This window comes from Larimichthys crocea, chromosome III (genome assembly GCF_000972845.2).
Source record: "Larimichthys crocea isolate SSNF chromosome III, L_crocea_2.0, whole genome shotgun sequence".
In the NCBI taxonomy this organism is placed as follows: domain Eukaryota; kingdom Metazoa; phylum Chordata; class Actinopteri; family Sciaenidae; genus Larimichthys; species Larimichthys crocea.
The window spans coordinates 9,697,203-9,717,845 of NC_040013.1; the positions used below are offsets into that span (position 1 = coordinate 9,697,203).

The 20,643-nt window shown below is 44.2% G+C and overlaps 1 protein-coding gene across 6 annotated transcripts in view; it reads right to left on the bottom strand.

Annotated features, from left to right (window-relative positions):
- Positions 1-2,465: 2,465 nt before the first annotated feature.
- Positions 2,466-20,643, bottom strand: part of LOC104924454 (signal-induced proliferation-associated 1-like protein 2) — an 81,893-nt gene continuing 63,715 nt past the window's right edge. The window contains exons 14-21 of one of the 6 annotated variants that reach the window (XM_027277689.1): positions 19,299-19,672; positions 17,135-17,407; positions 13,918-14,056; positions 9,747-9,966; positions 8,165-8,296; positions 5,655-5,772; positions 4,709-4,787; positions 2,466-4,310 (exon numbers count right to left, since the gene is read on the bottom strand). In XM_027277689.1, coding sequence (XP_027133490.1) covers positions 4,164-4,310; positions 4,709-4,787; positions 5,655-5,772; positions 8,165-8,296; positions 9,747-9,966; positions 13,918-14,056; positions 17,135-17,407; positions 19,299-19,672 — 1,482 coding nt within the window. In that variant the 3' untranslated portion in view covers positions 2,466-4,163. The other 5 variants (XM_027277688.1, XM_027277690.1, XM_027277691.1 and 2 more) reach the window with 5 other exon arrangements.

A 20,643-nucleotide genomic window follows, 5' to 3' on the forward strand; every position in this document is an offset into this window, starting at 1 on the left:
GAAGCTGATATTCGATATTTTGCAAGCAGTAACTACAGGCTGACCTACACACGCAGTCGATAAAGTTCCCCCTCCCTCTGAGCTGTGCCAGCTGTGCTAGCTGTGCTTTGGGCACACTGAACCCTATCCAGGGTAACGTGATCCGGACCAGGGTGGCACTCACAGCAGGGGAGCATCTGCTCTGGGACCGTGGAAACAGCAGATGCCGTGGAAACAGGACAACTGCATCCCAGTCGCATGCAATTATGTGTGATGTGCACCAACTCTGTGTAGCAGCGTATGACCGTCACTCTTGAGCGGAGGAGGAATGCTAACGTTTATTCCGTTAACTGCTGACACAGTCAAATATTAGAAATCAATACGGTCTGCGTGACTGTAAGCGCTTCCATCTGGTTAGAGTACATTTCAATCTATTGGATTGGTTCTAACTTTACTGCTCGTCAGCATATTTTGCAAGGCTGCTAAAATACCAACATGTCATTGCAGGATGAGATTGGTCCCATGCATCCTTCTGCTGCCGCTTGTTTTCCCATTTTCACTCTCTGCTGCTGGCCCGGCCTCGCTCCATGGATGCTTCTCCAGATTCCCCTCATGCCAAAGTTGTTTGGCACCTCTCTGTAGTGGTCGAACTCCTGATCTTGCCCACCACAACACACCCTGGATTCTTTCTCTGTCCGAAAAAACAGGCAACACTTTTGCCTTGTGCCAGTGTGAGCTCCCATCTGCTGTCCTGGCACCGTGCACACACATGTAGATTAACTACCTCATCTGACTGCACGCTGGTCCTGGCCAAACCGAGAGAGCTCGTCCTCACATGACCATCAAGGTATTTTTATAGGCCGCACCAGTGAGAGGAATGGCCTGATGGAGAGGAGCAGAGCAGGCTGCAGGTGATATAACCTGCAGGTTAATTCAGGAAGCAGTCGGAATCGGATGAAGCTACACCTTTTCATTGAAATTGCTGCGTCACCTCAGACGCAGGACTTGCTGACACAGAAAATGTGCAAAAATAAGAACATTTCAAAGAAATGCAGCTGGCTCCAACTCCATCCAAGGTAGACACAGCCAGACCAGCTCTACCCACAGTTCAATGCAGCTGCATAGCCACCAGCCCCTAGAGGACATGATAGATTGGACCACACTCCAGCAGCTGGGGTGGAGGTTTATGCAGGAAGTCGCAAACAAATTTAATTGTTTTTCTCTCAGCACCCAAAAAGGCTTATGATTAATTATTCAGTGAGTCCTTTGCCGTCCCTGCGGTGAAAGCAACATCTGTCATTTATTTAAAGCACACCAACTCACAGGGAATCAAGTCACAAACACATTATGGTTTCATGTTTCCATTCGAGAGTCTTAGCACACCTGCTGTTTACAAAATAGAGGATGAAAAAGTCTCATAGAAAAGGTTGTTATCTTCTTTTTCACCTGCGGGAACTCAGCAAATGCAGTGCTCAAAATGAGCTCTTTGTCTAAGCCTCACGAACACAATCTCAGCTGGCTGATGAAGACATTTACTCAGCTCTCGATCCATCTTCATTTCCATATCATTCCTACCACTAGGTGCACAAACTTAAGGCTCTCGTCTGAAATTATTTTACCTTCATCCCTTTGATTCTTTCCAATACATCTAAGGCGATTTACGTTTACGTATTACGTTTATATTGGTTTTAATAAGCCCAAATCTTCTGTTTCCACAAGATTTAAGAACTTTGTTTAAAAAAAATCAGCGACTTTGACAGATTTATTTTGTTGCTCGCTATTTTGATTATAATGTTGATGCACTCGGACTGAAAACTGAACACAGTTTTCAAAGATCACTTGAAAGATAGATGTAGGATTAAGTTGGAATGTGCCGACCAGACTATTTAAGGACAGATTCACAGATTGAAGTGACTTATTAAAAGAATGCATTTTTGTCCAGAATGATTGCTGTGGATAAATGTGTTAGTTTCAGGGGATTTGAAAATGTGCTTTTTCACTTTCTTTTCAAGTTGGATGAGAAATTACTGTCACGTCTGCAAGAGCAAACAATTATCTTAGAATAGCGAGACTGAAAGAGTTAACTGAACAATCCTTCTACATGCACATCCAAAGCTCACTAATTAACACGTTAAGACCAAAGTGTAACGCAGAGGCAGGGTAGCTGTTTCCTGTTCATGCTAAGCTAACCATCTGTAGCTCCACCCTCACATTTAAAAGTATAGGTATTTAAAGGGACAGATACAGGAGTGTTATGAATTTCATTTAACATTTGGCAGGAAAGCAAATAAGCATTTTTTTTTTCAGATTTTCTAACATGTTCAACTATTTTTTTAAGACATAGTTGAAAAAAATGTGAATCTATATTTAACACCAGTTTTTTATTTACTAAACATGAGCAGATTATCCATCAGCATAAATCATTTGGTTAAGGATTCCGGCAATAGAAACAATAAAACAAAAGAGAAAACACGAAAATCATCATCTTATTTTTACAACTACATTTATTAAAAAAACAAAAGAAAAAATAGAACAAAAACAAATAAAGCAACCAGTGTCCCACCAGGGATGAGACAGTTTACGGAGAGAGACATTTTTAAAAGCATACAAACCAGCAAACTGTAATCTAGCAGCATCCAAATGTTGGAATCTCCAAAATCATCATTTATATATTTAAATATATAGTTGTTTTTTTTGCCCTGGCAAGCTACACACTTTACAACATACACAGAGCTTTAACTCTCCTTAGTGCAGAAAAAAAAACAAAAAAAAACAAATACCCTTAATAAAATAAACAACTTTAGGTTAAATAAGCTTAAATAATAGTGTTAAATACAAGACACTTCTGTGGCAGATATGTACAGAAATAAACACATTTGGCATTGTAAGTGTGGTTCACTGGCGCTTGCTCTAATGCTCTAGAAACCACTGCATAAGAACACATTTAGCTGTGATAGACTACACAGACACACACACACACATTCACATTCATACACACAATTTTCATATCAGTGAGCCACAGACAAGGCATGTGTTTATAAAAGACAAATTAAAAGCAAAGAGAAACAATCCATGTACAACCAAGAGTTTTAGGCACAGTCTCTTCCTGTTTTATAAATACATGTCAAGTACGACTGCTTCTCGACAGGAACTCTTCACGTTTGTGCTAAATTTTTTTTATTTTTTTAAAACACAGTTTCGTAACTACCACTTCGTTATTGCTAGGACATTGTGACAGTGAATGGAAACTACTGACAAACGTGTGTAGGGAAAGCACCTTTAAACATCAAAATTACTGCCATGTGACCCTACGTTACAACACTGAGGAAAAGAAAAAGTGGAATTAATTGCGAAAGCAAAAAAAAAAAAAAAAAAAAAATGGCCCAGAACATCAAAAACCTTGAAACTTTTGTGACTTTGGGATCCAGATATCCAGAAATAAAAGGGTCTCAGTTGAGCTACATTCATTTTTCCCCCCACTGTATGTTTCAAGACCACCACATGTGGATTCCTCTTGGTGCAAGCAGACAGTAAGTACCACTTCATTATGTCCAGTACATTCCTCCCCTCCTCGCCTCGCCTCACCCTCTCCACTTTCCTGTGTCCGTGAAGGCCGGCACAGAAACAGCTGTGTGACAGTGTGCGCAGTATGATACAGTACAGCTGAGTATACAGTACAGTAGACTGACGGGACATACGTAGGTAGATTATATGTTGACTACAGTAAATGAGCTTTACATTCCACTACTGTAAGAAGATCCCAGGGACTCGGGCGGGGGCCCCCGGGGGTTGCTTTTCTCAATTCCTCTCCAGCGCCGGAGATGAGGAGGTTTCCCAAGAGTCTCATTTGCCAGGACGGAGAAACGGTTAACATCAGAAACAGCCCTGCACTTCAGACAAAGGAGGATCCCAAAACTAAGGTCCAGATCAGGGTTTCAAGCCTTTCCAAACAGGGCTGCACTACAGTCTCCTAAGCAGGGGCTTTTTTTAAAGAGTCTTGATTACTCTGGGGGCCGGTAATGGTTTGTTTGAAAGTTTGTTTGCCTGTGGATCATCTGGGAGTCTTAAGTAGGAGTTGAGTGGGTGCCCAGGAGGAGTGAAGGCCATCTTGCTCTCTCTCTCTCTCTCTCCCTCTCTCTCTCTCTCTCTCCCTCTGCGGGTCTCTCTCTCTCTCTCTCTCTCTCTCAGGGTTTCTTGTCAATGGTGTGAAAGAACCACTCTGTGAACTTCCTGAGCTGAGCCGCCGCCGTCTGGCTCTCCTCCTGCAGTCGCATGTTGTCCTGTCTCAGGTGTTGCACCTCCTCCTGTAACATCGCCTTATCCTCTTTCTCCTGAACACACAAACACACACACACACACACAGCACCAAGACATGAGGTAAAAATAAACGGATACAAAATAGCTTAATAAAAGCCCCGCTATTACAGAGAACATCCGTCTTTCGTCAGCGCTGTGTAAATGGGAGGCATTAAGATGGCAAAGCGGCCTTTTCTCTGTTCTGATACAAGTGCATTTCCTCTCTCCATTTTAAGCACATTAGTGATTGTGGGGAATTGCTGGGCTGGGAAACAATAAGGAAAGGAAGCAGGATATTGAATTAAGTGGACGAGTTTGTATTACACGAACCTTAGGGCACCCATTACTCAATGTCTATTCTCCTGAGCTGAGTGACACAGACATGCAAAAAAAAAAGTGACGAACATAATTTGTTTGATGTGTGTGAACTTACCTTTCTGAGGTCATGCTGCAGCTGCCTGAGGATCACCTCTAACTGGTTGACTTTGCCCGTTAGTGTGGAGGGGGAGCTGCTGTTATGGGAACACAAACTGGATGTTAGTAAGACTCAAGAAAGAGTCATTTATCACATAAGCAGCTGATAATGGACTGTTAGCTAAGCCGGCCCACCTTAGTTACCATTTCTACGCCTGTCAAGCTTTGTGTCCTTGCATGGCAAATATGGTGAAATATGATAACGGAGGCAGATTTACAATCTAAATCCTTTAGGAATGTCTAAAACAATCAAAGTTAAAACAAGCAACCTTCCTGTTTCCAGCAGACCACCTTGGTTTTTGTAGGCAGAAAGACGACTGTAGCTAACTAGCTTTAGTTAGCTAGCGTAAGCTAATGCTATCCAATGGTTAGTTGACTTTTTAGTATTTGCTGTTGACTGTTTTAAATATGCACGCGATGTAACATAATTGATATGCAGTTGAAGTCCAATGGGACATGGAAATAGAGAAGCAATGTTTATGTATTACAGTATAAAGCTGGTTAGCCCCAGCCCCAACACGTGCTTGGACAAGATTATATTTGTGTTTTAATGTTCATATTTTCAAACTTCATGTTTGGAGAATAAACTGATGAGTTTGTTGTTTCTGATCTGTAGATTCTTCCATATTACATAAAGAGCAACACAGAACTGCTAAACCTTTAAAAATTAAACTTTGTAAAGGTTAAAAAAAAAAAGAGACACCACCATCTAAACTCTTGAGATATTGTGTATTGCTTTTATTAGAGCCTGACGCACACCACACCACCAAAGCATGCTGTGCCCGGTTATGGTTGCTAAGCTGTGACTGGACAATCACTGTTTGGGGCTAAGTTTTAGCGAATAGTCAATTTTTCACTTGCTACAGGAGCGTTGGTGTGTGTTTGTGTTCGTCTGTAAAGCCTACTCTGCTTCCAGGGCTGCTCCCTCCGCCTCCACCACTCGTCTGGTCAGCTCTCTGGAGATCTGCAGAGCCTCTGCCCGCTGCATGTCCGTCATGGTGCAGAAAGAGGCCACGCGCTGGTCTGGAGACAGAACAGATGACGTAACAGGTCATAATATGCCCTTTAATCAAATGCCCTTAACATCAAAAACAGGAAATGTGTTTGCATTTGATGATGTCAACATGCAACTAAAATAGAGCAGAAACAACACACTCGCATGCACACACTCCTGACAGGATGGGGCGCTTCATTCATGCTCTGTATGAATGAGTGGTTCTGATTGAAGCGCTGCTGCAAAGCCACCAAAAGAGGCCCTTCCGTACAGAGAGATCTACAAGCAGACAATAAGGGACAACGCCGTAAACAGAGCATTTCTAGACTCCTCACAGATAAAGTCAGTCCCTCGGGTGTTGCTTTGGTGCCCTCGCCCCTCCGAGCTTCCTCTGACAGCTGTTTGGCTCATAATGGGCTGGATCCCACAGAGCTGTAAGGCACCAGTCATGCTTGTTTTACCATATCAGGCCCTTAAGCTCACTCAAAGCCCCATGGAAAACCAAAACTTGGCATGTTACACTTGGGGACAGCCCAGTTTTGAGACGTAATGCTCTTTTTCTGTAGAAGCCCCCTCTCTCAAGCCCTTGGTCTGAGACTTAAGATAGGGGGATCTGCATATTCATAGAAAAGATTAAGGAAACCCTTCTATTAATTTAGCCCCCAAATGAAAGCTAATCCACTCCAAGACAAAAGCTGATCCAGCCTGGAGTTAGTTGTTCAGACGAGGCAGGGAAGGAAGACCAAGCTTTAATTTACATATGAATGAACATTTTCCTCATGTTCGATGGCTGCATCAGAAAGATTAAAGACTTCTAGAAAAGCAGCTTGTCATATTTGCATGACCCGCGGTCCAGATTTTACTGGACAAATGTCTAAAAAAACAACAACAAACAAACAAAAACAGATCACACTACAGACAACAGACATAACACAACAATCTCTGAACAATGCAGTGTTTATTTATGATGGAATATTAAAAACATATCCTATAGTTGACAAAGGGAGCTTTCATGATTGCACCAAAAGCCTTTTGTTGCCTTTTTAATTCCATCTGTTTCTACTTTTAAAAGTCAGGATGCCACAGTTTGTTTGTGGATGCTGCAACCCAATCCAAACTGTCTCCTTGCATCAAGAATATGAGCAGTCTCTCAGGATCAGCATGACCACAATAATGAATGGTATAAATGCTTTACATCTCTGGCAATCTCCTTCTCCCCTGGCTCTAACCAGAGCTGCTCAAACATACATGGCACAATGGCAGCCTGGAGCCACTTTCTGCTCGGCAACAAGGCTCCAGTTTACACAGTGCTTTTCTGGGCCGGCTGAGCTGCCGTGACAACTGCCTTCTTGCTGTCAGTCAGACTCTACATTATCTTCACTGATTCCACTCTTGTTAAATGATATGCTGCAGGCTATGCAGCAGTAAGTGTATCAAATAGGAAACTCTACAGAGGATTCATTAATTATGACAAATGAACGGTCACATGCCACTTTTGCCTGCTCACTGGTCTCAGGGTCAGACGGAGTTCAAGCGTGGGGGGGAAAAAATCAAACACATGGCGTGTTAGCGTTTCCGTGATAAATGGGAAATGCACTGGTATGAGAGCGGTCGAAGAAGTACTTAAACTGGGAGCAAGAGAAATGAACAGAAGTGATGATGCTGACCATGAAGTGGCTGAGACGTGGAAATGCTAATTAACCGAAAACAGGTCGTGACTGAGCGAAAAGACAGATTTCGGTTTTGACAGGAACATATCACTCATGTTGTCTGAAAACAACATGCTGCTAGTCCTCCAAGTACTCCATTCCTAAATCACTTGTCCCAGGACGCCACTACAAAGCACAAAGACTCTAAAGCAGCTGTCTAGACAGTTTTTAAGAACAGACCACCTTGAAAAGGATAATTTATGGTTCATTGAGCCATTTCTTTTTTAGGAGAAAAAAAAATCCACCATCTTTGGTGGACCAAATTCACACTTAATGGACAAAAGGCCATGAGGGGAGCTGAAATTACCCCAAACTATCCTTCCAAGAGTTTAATAGTAAAAGGCATTGCTGTAAGAACTCTCCCTGAGTGACGACTTGTTGGTTTTACGGTTTAAAAACTGGCTTCATGTCTGTACTGAGAAATGATGGCTCATTTTCCCAGGTTAAAGTGCTTAATGGGAATCACAATGAGGCTCAGAGAGCAGAGGCGCAAAAAGCAAAAGGATTCCCACAAGTCACCTCTTACAGCACTTAGGAGACTCTAGAAGAAACACAAACATAAAAACACACACAAACCTGCACATGCAAGCGAGCTAGCACTTGCAGATTATGGACACACACACAAACACACACACGCACGCTAAGCAGCCAGGAGGAGGTGGCGGGGGGGGAGGTTACACGAGGTGCCAGCAGCTTCAACCAGGCTGGTTACCTTCAAAGGCCCGTGCTGCGTCAACCAGGTGAGACCAGTCCAGGCCTGAGGCAGTGTCTGGGAGGGGCATGAGGCCTGGATCGCTGAACTTGGACCTGTCCGCCAAGGAGCCGTCAGAGAACCAAAACTCATCTGCAGAGACAGGCAGGCACTCTGATCAGTGTCTATGCCTGGCCTGAGTTCAGGGCTCATCTCTGAGTGGCCCATCAGTTTGCATCAGAGCGGACAAGAGGAGTTGGGAGAGGAATGAAGGGGCGTAGAGGGGGGAAGGCGGGGGACTTATTCAAACTATTCATTGCTGGCTAAAAGGGATGATATAACTCCAGCGCTGCACATCAAAACACCTAGCCTAGTCTATGCTAAGTAAAGTAGCTCCTGTCCAATCATACCTTCACCTGAGTCCAATTCTAATCTGGATGCAAACAAAGTAAGAAATCCTCTGGCTGCACAACAATTTAACTCTAAAAAGAAAAGTATTGTATAGATGTGACAGAAAACTACCCTAGCTGCATAGCACTCGCAAGGCGCTGTCTGAGGGGCGATAAATGACTTGTCTAAGTGAATGTCTTCATGTTTCAATCAATATCTCCTTTCCCTCCACTCTGTCTCTCTCTCCCTCCCTCCCTGTCAGCCCTGAAAGACGAGGAATGCAATAAACAAGCTCCCATTCTGCAGAGAGGCATTTAGAAAAGCATGAGTGGAGAAGCAGAGAAGAGACAGAGAGAGCTTGAGGTGATGCTGACACCCTCCTTTCAATTTACACAGCGTCTTGGAGCTGGAGTGATTCACTGTTTACCAAATTGGACTGTTTCAGTAAGGGAAAAAGAGAGCCCGTGTTCTCAACTATCCTTCAAAACAATCGGGAATCCATCAGGTTGACAGCCTGAAGAAGCTAAAGAGAGAAACATCTTTCCAAAAGCCATTTTCAATCTAATAACGGCAGCCGGAGACGGATGAGGAGCGGTATGGAAATGAGACAGGAGGGACAGAGAGGAAAGGCAGGCAGGGACTCATGAGTGAATGAAGCATTATGTATGACAGACATTGTGACACTCCTGATGGAAAAATAGGCATGTTCATGTCAGATCTTAGGAACCTGCAGCGGCGCAGGCAGGACACATGGCACCTCTCATCACTAATACATATTCAGTGGATGCTAGGCGAACAGTAGAGAGGGGAATACTAGCCAGCAGTGACAGGTGTCTGCTTAATGCAGACGGAGTGGCAGGCCCCTTGCAAGTTGCACGCCACCTCACCCACTTCCAATTAGTTGGCTATATTGAGGAGTGTTGCTGGAGTGTGTACCAGTTGTGCTAATGATATTGGTAGGACACAAGTGGCTCTTCAAACAAGTATCTATATCCTGACTCTTATCCGGTGCCAGAGAGGAGGAATGATAATCCAAGAGCAACATGCAGAGAAAGTCTACATTAGCCTTCCTGTCTCTGAGAGGTATTTTAATATGAAGTGCAGAGTCCTGTTTGTTTTCTTTAGATCAGCTTCTCTGCAGTATCTTCGGTGAGGTGTACACATTTTTTAGGCGTTTCTTTTTCTTTTAGAAAGTTTCATCGTCTGTACTTACTCCTTAGGTTGGATGCCCCCTGGTTGTGGATCATGCGAGGAGGCAGCGTGCTGTGGTAAGGTGGGGTGGTGCTGAATAGGATGTCGTTAGGCATGGCTTGGTCCAACATGGAGCTGTGTGAGCTTGTGTAGGATGAACCCTTACGGTTACTACACACACTCTCGTCTGATAGTGTCCGGTATAGTGAGCGTCTTGGTGACAAACTGTCAACTGTTGACACCTGCGAGGGGCGAGACGGAAAAGAATTTTTTCAAGAGATAGTCACAACCATGCAAATGGTGGAGTTGAATGACCTCCTAACCCCCAGCGATGGCCCCCGCTCTGCACCTTCCACCGTGCTTTGCCTTTCCTCGGCACAGCAGGTTTACATGAGCGGGCAGCTGGGCGGGTAAAGGAGGGAACACCGGGGAGCAGTGTAGGGAATCAATTACAGTCTTTGCTCTCAGGAAAATGCAGATGGATTGAGCACAGCTGGAGAGTGTCTGGCAAGTGGGAAAAACGGGGGACAGAGCTTCTGGAGGTGGTGACAGAGGTCATGGCGCTGAGGCAGCCAATAGTCACCGAGCTTAATGTGAGAAATTACAGCAAGCAGAGAAGATTTAGTGTAGGTGGCACAATACCAGATGGGGAAAAAATATAAGCTGATAGATTTAAAGCAAAATTCTTGTCTAGACCTGGCATATTTCCCACAAACAGGGCCATTTTGACTCCATGGGTCTATGCTTATTTTGCACCTGCTGATTTTGGTATGAGGATTTGTGCTAACCAATGTATATCAGGGAAAGCTGGAAGCTTTGAGTCTTACTGAAAGCAAAAACAGACAGTATCCCATGGAGTAGCCATTACGGCTAACTGCACAGGGAACTACATCCACATCAACCTGCCAGATGATCTAATCACCCTGCCATGTTCATCTGCACATGTGTAAGACTGACTTTCACTGCCGTTGTACAGTCTTCTAATGAAGCTCAAAAAGCTAAACACAATGGCGGAGAGTCATTTCACTTTGATGGCAGATCTGGAGGCCAAGTAAAATATAATATCAATATATGAATGACAATATAAAAAACTTTATATTCCTTCAAATATTGTTACAATTAATACAAGAGAAGTGCAGTTACTGTAGTTAGGTCAGCCAGTTAGTTGACCCAGATGTAGCTCCATGTGTAGTGAGACTATTTCGGGGGGGCTACATACTGTGCGGACTCAAAGTGGGAAATTATTCATGTAAATTTAGAAAGCTGTAGGAGCCTTGCACAGCCTTCCTTGATATACTGTTGTTTTTCTGAGACTCTACAACCGAAGTGGTGAGTGCAACGTTAGCCTGAACCATGGATTCACATTTGGCACAGTTATAGAAAATAAGCCAGGCTGACAAACAGCGATTATCCAGGGTAGTGTAAATACAGATAAATAGAGCATGTCGAGCTCCTGTATAAGTCAAGTTAAAGCAAGGCTGTAATAAAAAACTCATATCATAAAATCAATTTAAATGAAGTCAGTACACATTTTCTTTTGTGTGCTTGTTAACAAACCAGACAAAGACCCAGTGAACACAGTGCAGTGAAGCAGTGAGTATTGTGTCATTACAGCACATTGAGTATGTCTGCTGCTTTAAGTCTACTCTCTAGAAAAGGACTCATATCGCAAAGAATATAAAAACCTAAAGAGGCCAATGTGAGGCAATGCAGAGGTCAAAAGGCAATGCAAGGTCAGGATGAACAATCACAAAGGCAGCATCATCCTGAGGGGATGCCCTCAGAGCACAAGAAATAATACCACTGCAGGAATACTTGAGTTTCATGACCGTGGCCAGAAGTTTGACAGACGATCTCCTGTTTAAACACACAAAACCACAAAGGCCAATCCAATCCATCATTGTCCATTTTAGCTTACATAAATATTACAGGAGTGACATCAAAAGTAGCCACAAATGATATGCGGGGCAGTTGGCCAGATGGGTAAATGTCTGACTTTGGCTTTCCAGCTGTAACCAACACGAGACTGATCCCCACAAGCCAACACCCAGCCATCTCCATTTCAAAGATGGATTTCCCCACAAATCCCACCGTGAGAATTTAACAAACATCTAGTAGGTCTTTAAATATGAGCTAATATACTGGAATTCAAAGCAGCGTACATACATGCTGCCTCCAAAGAATATCTCAGAGACTTTAACTTAACAAGGTTGTGCTTTATTGCACGTTTTCCCACCCAACTTTACAAGATTAGACCCCATAAGGTTCACCCGCATCAAACAACTTTAAACACGATTTGCTGCTCTCTCATATAAAGCCAAAATAGCAGCGATTCAGAACTCCAATAAATGGAGTCACGGCAGATGAAACCATTCGCAATAGGGCTTAATGTTTTTTTAGACGCCATCTATTTATTACATCTACAGCATCAAACCGGGCTCTCTGAAAACAACTTGGCACTGGTTAACTGAACCTGCTGTGCACATTACGCAGAAAATATTGCATTAATCAAACCTGCAAGATTATGGGACTATTTCAGTGTCTAAATCCACCTCAGCTGGCAACAGACCTCACCCTGATTTGGGCTGCAATGCGTTTCAATTCTTTTGTACAAAAGCAACGTTCTTATCAGTGGAGGCAGCACTGACACGTCCACCTAGATTTTTCCTGATTTTCCTGACTTTTTTTCCCCTCGCTGCCCACACTGAACAAAGACAACAACCAGCACTGGAACCCTTTGACGTGCCACTTGGGAGGATGTGTTGGACAACCACCTATTCAGATGCTTTTTTTCTTTCCCACAGGAGGTTCAAAAGAGGAACGTTGTGGGAGAATAAGCTGTGAGCGGCCTTTCCTTTACGTCAGCCACACAATAGTCTGCCTGTCTGTGGAAGGGCGTCCCAGCGGACAAGGCGGCTGGCAAGGAAAATCTCTCTGCACCTGCTCACCCACACAATGGCATTAGGGTGACTACCGGAAGTGACACACTGATTAACCTTTAGCGTAGACTGTTTAATTACTTTGGAGATTAAACAAGTCAGACTGCATTAAATTAGAAATATGTCTGCTATGTTTCCATCCTTGTCATTACTGTAATTTGATTCCTTTCCCTGCCAGCTAATGATTGAAAACAGTCTCAGTGACGCTGCTCTCAGAAAAGAGCAGTGTGTGTTCACTGGGATGGGATGTGTAGAGTATATGGTTGGAGTAACTGGCACTGTGCCCTACCTCATGCATCTCTCTCCCAGATTGCTTTTCCACACACTCTATTATCACTCTGAATCAGAACGGAGAGTGCGATTACAACAAAGACCGTACTACTCTTTGAGTCCAACAAGCAGCGCTGTGCACCTTTGTGCTCGTTACTGCGCTTCCCTTCTCTGTGGGAAACAAAATAGCATCAAATGAAGGAAAATCACAGTGCAGGCCTGTTACATTTGCTTTCATTTTAGACAGGCACTGATGCTTTCTGGTTCTCTTGTGAGCACCACATTCTCCATATTGTAAGTCCAGCAGAGAAACACAGTAATCAGTGCACTGAGATGCTTCATGTGAGGGACAAGGCCCGCCTGTGCCAGAGGACATGCTTGTCATCTCTAGGGATGAAGTGCATTTATATTAGAATTGAGCATCATCCAAAAATAACTGATTTGTATGTCTCCAGGGTATCTTCCTTGTAGATAATGGACGGGGGGGATGTAGGATGGGGGATGGGGGATAGCGCAGGGGGAACTGAAGATGCAATTAATAGAGTCTGCAGGACTCAGGAACATCAAACATCGATGCACTCTCTGCAACTCCCTGCCTTTAATCCATGACATCCCGACTGAGCAAATCCAGGCCCTGGTTATAAATTAAATTAACCAAACACTCTGTGCCAGTCAATGGGGACTGAAAAGGTCTTGTGTCGAGAAAGACAGGGCCTCCTATCAGCTGCGCTGCAGCAGCAGGGCCAGCTGATATGCAGCAGATGTTTGTCCTGCTTTTACTTGCGTCCCAGCACGAGGTTATCTGCTCCGATTCTGGCTGTGTATGTACTCAGCCTGTTAGTCAGCATGATAAAAAATCCTGAGGTTTTGCAGTAGATCTCGAAATACCATATAATCATGTTATCAATCGGTACATCACAACTCAACTGTTGAATTATCAAGTCATTTAAAGGTTAGTTTGTCAATCAGTCGCAATGATCTCACCTTCCGAGTCCTGTCTTCTCCTGGAGGGCTGTCAGGCAGCATCATTTTACGGTATTCTTCTTTCGAAAGTCTCTGCAGTGATTTGCCGTCCCGCTCAGCAGCCTGGAGCCGGCAGGCGGCCTCCTGTGCGTACAGCTGCCTGTAGACGATACAGAGGGCACAGAAGAGCAGAGCTCGTCAGGAGGGGCATGAAAACCACAACCTGAAAGGGAGGCCTTGGGCCATCACAGCTTGGGTCCAGCTGTTTAGAAAATAAGGTCAGTTACACACAAAGGGTTCAGGTGGATCCATCTTAGCATGCCAACATCATGTGCCTCCCTGCTCCAAGCTAGTTGGGTGAACGTGGGGGTAACAGGGTTGGAGAGGGGAGCTAGGGACGGAATTTGTTTTAAATCCCATCCCTGTCCTGTCTCATTCTGCCAAACCCATGATTAAAGAGACTGTGAAGAATGCAGCCAAGCACTTTGAGAGGTAGAAAGGAAGAAGGCAGAAAAAAAAAGAGGGTTTTTGACAGAAATTACATCCAGAGACAAGTGCAAACCAGGGACTCTGGGGGAGTGCTCAGACAACAACAGAGGAAGACATGAGAGCTGTTAGACAGGGTTGGAGAAGGACCTACAAGAGGTGACATGTTTTGTTTTGGTGGCAGTGTATGTCAGCGGGGTATTTTGAGAGAACATTTACATGATTTTGAAGGTGATGAGTGTTTAAAGGGGGGTGCAGTGAAGGCAAGACCTGACTAGTGAAGTCGTGTGACTGTGAGACCACTGCTTTAAGTGAGCAGCCTATGAGCATGACACACTGAGTGCTGTTGGCAGGGTGTTAGATGGCCACAGGGGGATACGTTATGCTAGATGGCGAGACGTCGGGACAGCCTGGCAGCGTTGGTTACCTAGATACACTACTGCTGAGAGTTGCCCTGTTTTAAGCTTTTGGCACCATGGCAACGAAGCCCTAAATACATAGACGGGTGCTGAAAACGTCCATGTGTGATTGCCAGATGCATTGTGACTGGAGCATGACTTCTCTGGTTCAAAAGCAATTGCTCTATTCTGAAGGCTGCATCCAGGAAAAAGAAGAGCTCTGTATACTGGTGGTTTGGTGCTAAAACTGTAGGGACTAACCCCTTCTTTTCCTCCTGTATCCTGACTAAGTTCTTGTCCAATTTGTTCTGACACGCTTGATCTATGATTACGAGAAGATTGAAACAACACTAAAGCCCTGACCTTTGCAATTAAAGGTTATTCTGCTCTGCGGGAGTGTCTGTTACCTACAATATGTAATAAATGTTTTCTTGCACAGCAGGTCCAAAGCATGGTGTGAAAGAGAGGAAGTATGTTTTTATCCAACCGTTATAAATACAAATGCCATGATGAAATGTTTTGGACTTTTGGTCTCCAAAAAAAGAACAGAAAAAGAGCGGGGGTGTGTCAAGTTGCACGTAACCACAACAACCCTGGTTTGGGTCCAGATTGGGTTGCTTGTTACATGTCACCTCCTCCACCTCCACCTCTCTCTATAACTACAGCGGTTGATTGAAACACCACAGGGTTCATGTTGTTCAGAGGAGACATTCATTCATCTTAGGTGGGACACAGCATGATGTATGTATGTATGAGTGATGATTCACATTTATTTTGGCAAAATTCCAGAAATTCACATTATCACAATTTCAATTATGTCACAACTACAGGTATTCAGAGGGTGTGCTGGATGAGGGTCTAACAGGAGGATGTTTTGGTGGACAGTGCACAGCAGTGGGATTCTGCAGGAGATACAGGATAAATGTCACATACACTAATGTCACAGCTGGTTTCCATCCACTCTCAGCATGTGCCACATGGAAGGACTAGCACTTTAGACCTGCTATGAGGGGACGAGTGGGACAATAGGGGTAGTGGGGATATGTGGGGAAACAGGCTGGGTCAGATTGGGGCCACGTGGGGTTGACTTTGACGAACTGTGTACCTTGAACGCTCAGACAGCATATTGAGAAGGAAGGCTAATAAGCTCTCCGCTCCTCTGGAACAAGAAGCAGAAGCAAGAGGAGAAACAGCCCAGGGTTAGGAGCATTGTTACACATCCTGCATTACACACAGTGTTACAGCAAATGAGAAAACTTTTTAGAAAGCGGGAAGAGAAACTTCATTATGTTAGAACAATATCTGTGAGTAATATTAGGCCATTCATCATGAGGCACTGTTATGTAAGATGAAATAAAACTGCAGGAATATATAAACAAACAATGGGGAGAGTAACTGAATTACAGAGCTTTTTCATAAGTCGGCAGAAGATGACTTCAGTGCATGCGATCAATCACATAGCTCTTAAGTGGCAAATTTCACAGCCTAAATGAAATTACTTGGGAGCTAGAGCAGGGGGTTTCTTCCAGGGCAGATCTCACATTCTCTTTTCCAAAATATACCCCGAGTCCACACACAGACACCTTTAAACAAGCACACACACATACACACACACACATCTACACTTACACCATCAGAGGTGTGTTTCAATTTCACCATCAATGGCTCTCTGTTCTCTACAGGAAACCATTTAATCATCAGACAGATACAGTCAATCGTCACTGCTCATATAAAGTCTGAAGAGAGTATACGTTCTCAGCCTGGCTGAGCGGCTGCATACGTCCCTCATCCTTTGCATTTTTTTCTAGAGGCTATTCTGTGGCAGATGTCCTTGGGTCGTGTGTGTGACAGCAGTGTGTTGTTCTGTATGGATCGTTGTTTGGCTCCCAGAAGAGATGCTGATCTGGTAGAGGCTCAGCCTGGCAGCCCACGGGGACCCGGCTTCACGGGAGCGATCAATAACCGCAAGTGACATGTGCCAAGTGTATTATGTCTGCAGCTTCATTGAGCTTATTTATTTTGTGGCTGTCGGCTTCAATCAAGGCCAGTTTGTGCACACTGGGTGGGCTAATGGAGGAGACACTTGTATTGGAATGGGTCTGGCTCTAGTGCAGCAGTAAGTCTGAGGGGAACAGCTCCACAGTGAAAGAAACAGTGCTAACGAGGCTAGTTAGCGTGATTAAAAAGTATGTCATCTAGCATTGCATGAGAGCTAGCCTTGAACTTAATGTGAACTGGAACCAAATTGTACTAACTCTGTGGTATGAGAGTGGTATAGATGCTAAATATTTAATTATGTTTTCATACAGTATGTGCCTTTTCTTGCGTTCTCTCTCACACACACACACACTCACCCACACTCTGAAATGTTGGGAGGTCCTTCTGTGTTGGGGGCATCATCATCATCATCATCATCATGATCATCATCAGCCGTCTTCATGCCCACTGGGAGATTGCAACCAGACTGTGGGCGTGTCTGTCCACAGGCCTCAGAGCTGGGCCCTGGCCCCGGCTCTGGCCCTTGCCCTGAGCTGCTGGTCTGAGGGATGGTGTACACCTTGGAGGAGTCAGCGGACATACAGTATCTGGCACCACGGGCCAATGGACTGCCAGAGTGATGTGAGCCACTGACCAAACAGCAAAAAAAATAAAGAATAATGTAACTCAAAAGTGACAAAATGAATGATTTTAGAAAAAAACATGAAAGCATAAACAAATAACAATGAAAAAATGAGAAAGGCAGCTGGTTCATGTTGAGAAAATCATGTTTTTTTTGATTGATGATTACTGGATGCTCAAACTTTTCTGTTGACCTTGATAGGATGACATCATTTCCTCCACATTGAGCAAAATCCCACAAGTTTATCCCTAACACAGAGCTATTGTAAGATGACTCACATCCAGTCTGCCGAGTGCATATTCCTGCTTAACTTTGCCCTTTCAATATTTAGACAAATATCAACTGACAAACCAGATTAAAGGGTAAGTACACTAAAACCACAAAGAGGCGTATATTCCCGCTTACTCCCACAGTCCATTTTATTAGAGGTTTTGCAATATCAACCACTGTGACTCCTGCTTATTTCTGGTTCTGAAAGAGTAAAACTTAAAAAAAATAAAGTAACTGCTTTCTTATTTTGTTATTTGGGTGAAGTGACCTTTAAACTAAAATAATGAATGTTGCATTTGTGGAGAGAAAAATGTATGATCCTAAAATCTTATTGATATTTCAGCTACAGTTTCAAAAAAGCAGTTTGTTTCTTGTTGATTTTAATATACAGCATATCACTAAATCCATCTGATTTAAATGTGGTTAGATGTCATTATTCTGTTTACAGTTGTCATTTCAGCTTTTTGAAATACTACATCCTCATTCAAGTAATGGTGGATTTATGCGGGATGAATGCAACACATTTGACAATGATGTGAAAATGAGCTGCAGCACTCTGGTTGTCTTTGCACTGCTTACATTGCATCCTTCGTAACTGAGGTCCCTCAGAAGCTCACATCTACTACAGCTTCCTATTCAGCTCCTCATTAATATGAGGGCGGGCAGGTTGTGTTTCGTGTCACCTGCCTGGTTAGGATTAATCTGTTAGCTGCTCAACCGGTCCATGGAGCTGTCAGGTTTTGGTCCAAAGAGCTTGGAAAACTTTCAGCAAACACAAAACATTCCCCTAAAATACCCAGAGACATTAGAGTTGGCTTTAGCTGGAGGCACTACATCCACCATATTTCCATATTCATGACCATCTGGGCCACACCCTGCAAAATGTGCTCCTGCTGCTTCACTGTTTGTTCAGATGACACTCGGGTGTCAAAGACCATTACATAAAAGGTGGGAAGCATCGGAGTAGTCAAGGTGATGACATGGGCTCTTTACTCATTTTCTGAATGATATCCTGGAGTGGACAGTTCTGACGCTCCCCAAACAGGTCAATGATCTGAACAGATTGTGGTAACATAATCCTGTACGGCATAAACAAATAGATACCCATTCTATTTCATCGAGACAGACTGTGAGTGGCTGCAGGGCCAACCCTCTGCGACACCTCTCCTCTTTCCCAGATGGGCTCCAGTCTGGTGAGGAGGACTTGGACGACAGTGTGATGATGAAACCACCACCCCCCCTTCCTCCATGTTGCGCCAGCCTGACAGCAGCCCCACCCACTGGCTTCAACACAGCTGGGCGAGTCAGGTTGTGGGGTCAGGAGTGAGGGAGCTCGGCTAGGTGGAAGGGTCAGCTAACAGCTAGCAATCATCCCTTTGTGCATGCTTTTGTCTTGAGTGTGATTAACAGGACAGATAACGGGCTGAAGTGTGGCAGTGTGAATGTGTGTCCGCATGTTTGAACAGAGCGGTTTGTGCTTTGAGCTGTATACCATGAAAAGGGTGTGATATTTCTCAGTGGGTAAATCAATGACCCAACACGCTCGAATTAGGCCACAACAGAATCAAGTAATTACCCATTCAGGAGAAAGACCGATAAATAATACACATTCTGTCTCGGCACCGTACCTTGAATGGGATGAGATCTCGCTCAGGTCTCCGATGCTTCCTTCTGTCACATGACTAGACAGAATAGCGGAGGCGTAGCCCTGCGGCAGGTACAGTTTCCCATGATCCTCTTCTGATGCCCCGTCCTCATGGTGCTCCGATACCCAAGGGTGTCCCTGCTCTCCCACCCTGCCCTGCATTAACACCCGGGCACCAGGGGCCACGCAGGGATTAGTGTCGATGCCGCTGTCTGTGGACGCCCCTTTGATGTAAGTGAGGCCGAGCATCTCTGGGTCCATCAGGTCTCCAGAGCCAAAGTGCTTATCGTCGCTGTTGCTGGAGGCGTTGCTTGAGAGAGTGTTGCTACTTGAGTGGCTTGAGTTTTTATCGCCCGTCTGGTTGAAAGAGGGAGGAAGAGGGATGAAGTAAGTAAGACAATGTCAAACAGCATTTAAATAATTATTCCAGTTGTTTTAACATTCTTGGTGCACGACATGGGGATGGGATTTACCCTTTAGGCTACATCATGTGTGTCCCTGACTGAGGTGACAGCTTGTTTTGTTGAAGCTAGTTGACAGGTAGGAATACAAATAACCAAACTACTAATTTATGATCAGTTGTTTATCATCACAAAACAAACAAAAAAAACCCTACACACACACACACACACACACACACACACACACACAATATCTACAGACATAACAGGCGACAATTTTGTTTTTCCTCAGAAGGCTCAAATTCTGTCCACAAATTTGTAAAATTGGTGTCAGTGAGCACTTCTCCTTTGCCGAGATAATTCATCCATCTGACAAATGTGGCACATCAAAATGCTGATGAAATAGAATGACTAATGCACAGATGTCTCTTGGACTGATCACAATTAACTCTAAAAATGTGCAGCTCTATCTTGAAAAAAGCCAGCATCTGGTGTGACCGCTATTTGCCTCATGCAGTCTTCACACAGAGTTGATCAGGTTGTTGATTGTTGACTGTGGAACGCTGGCCCACTCCTCTTCGATGACTGTGCAAATTTGCTGGAAATTGGCAGGAATTAGAACAGGCTGTCGTACACGCCGATCCAGAGTTAGCATCCCAAACACACTCAATGGGAGACATGTCTGGTGAGTAAGCAGGCCAAGCAACTGGGATCTCTACACAGCATCTCTGTGTGTTCAAACTGCCATCAATAAAGTGCCCCCCATCTTTGTTGTCTGTAGCTTATGCCTGTCCATACCATAACCCAGCTGTCAACATGCAGCACAACGTTTACATTAGCAAACGACTCGCCCCCACACAACACAGTACACACTGTCTGCCATCTGCGCGGCGCAGTGTAAACTGGGATTCATCCCTGAAGAGAACA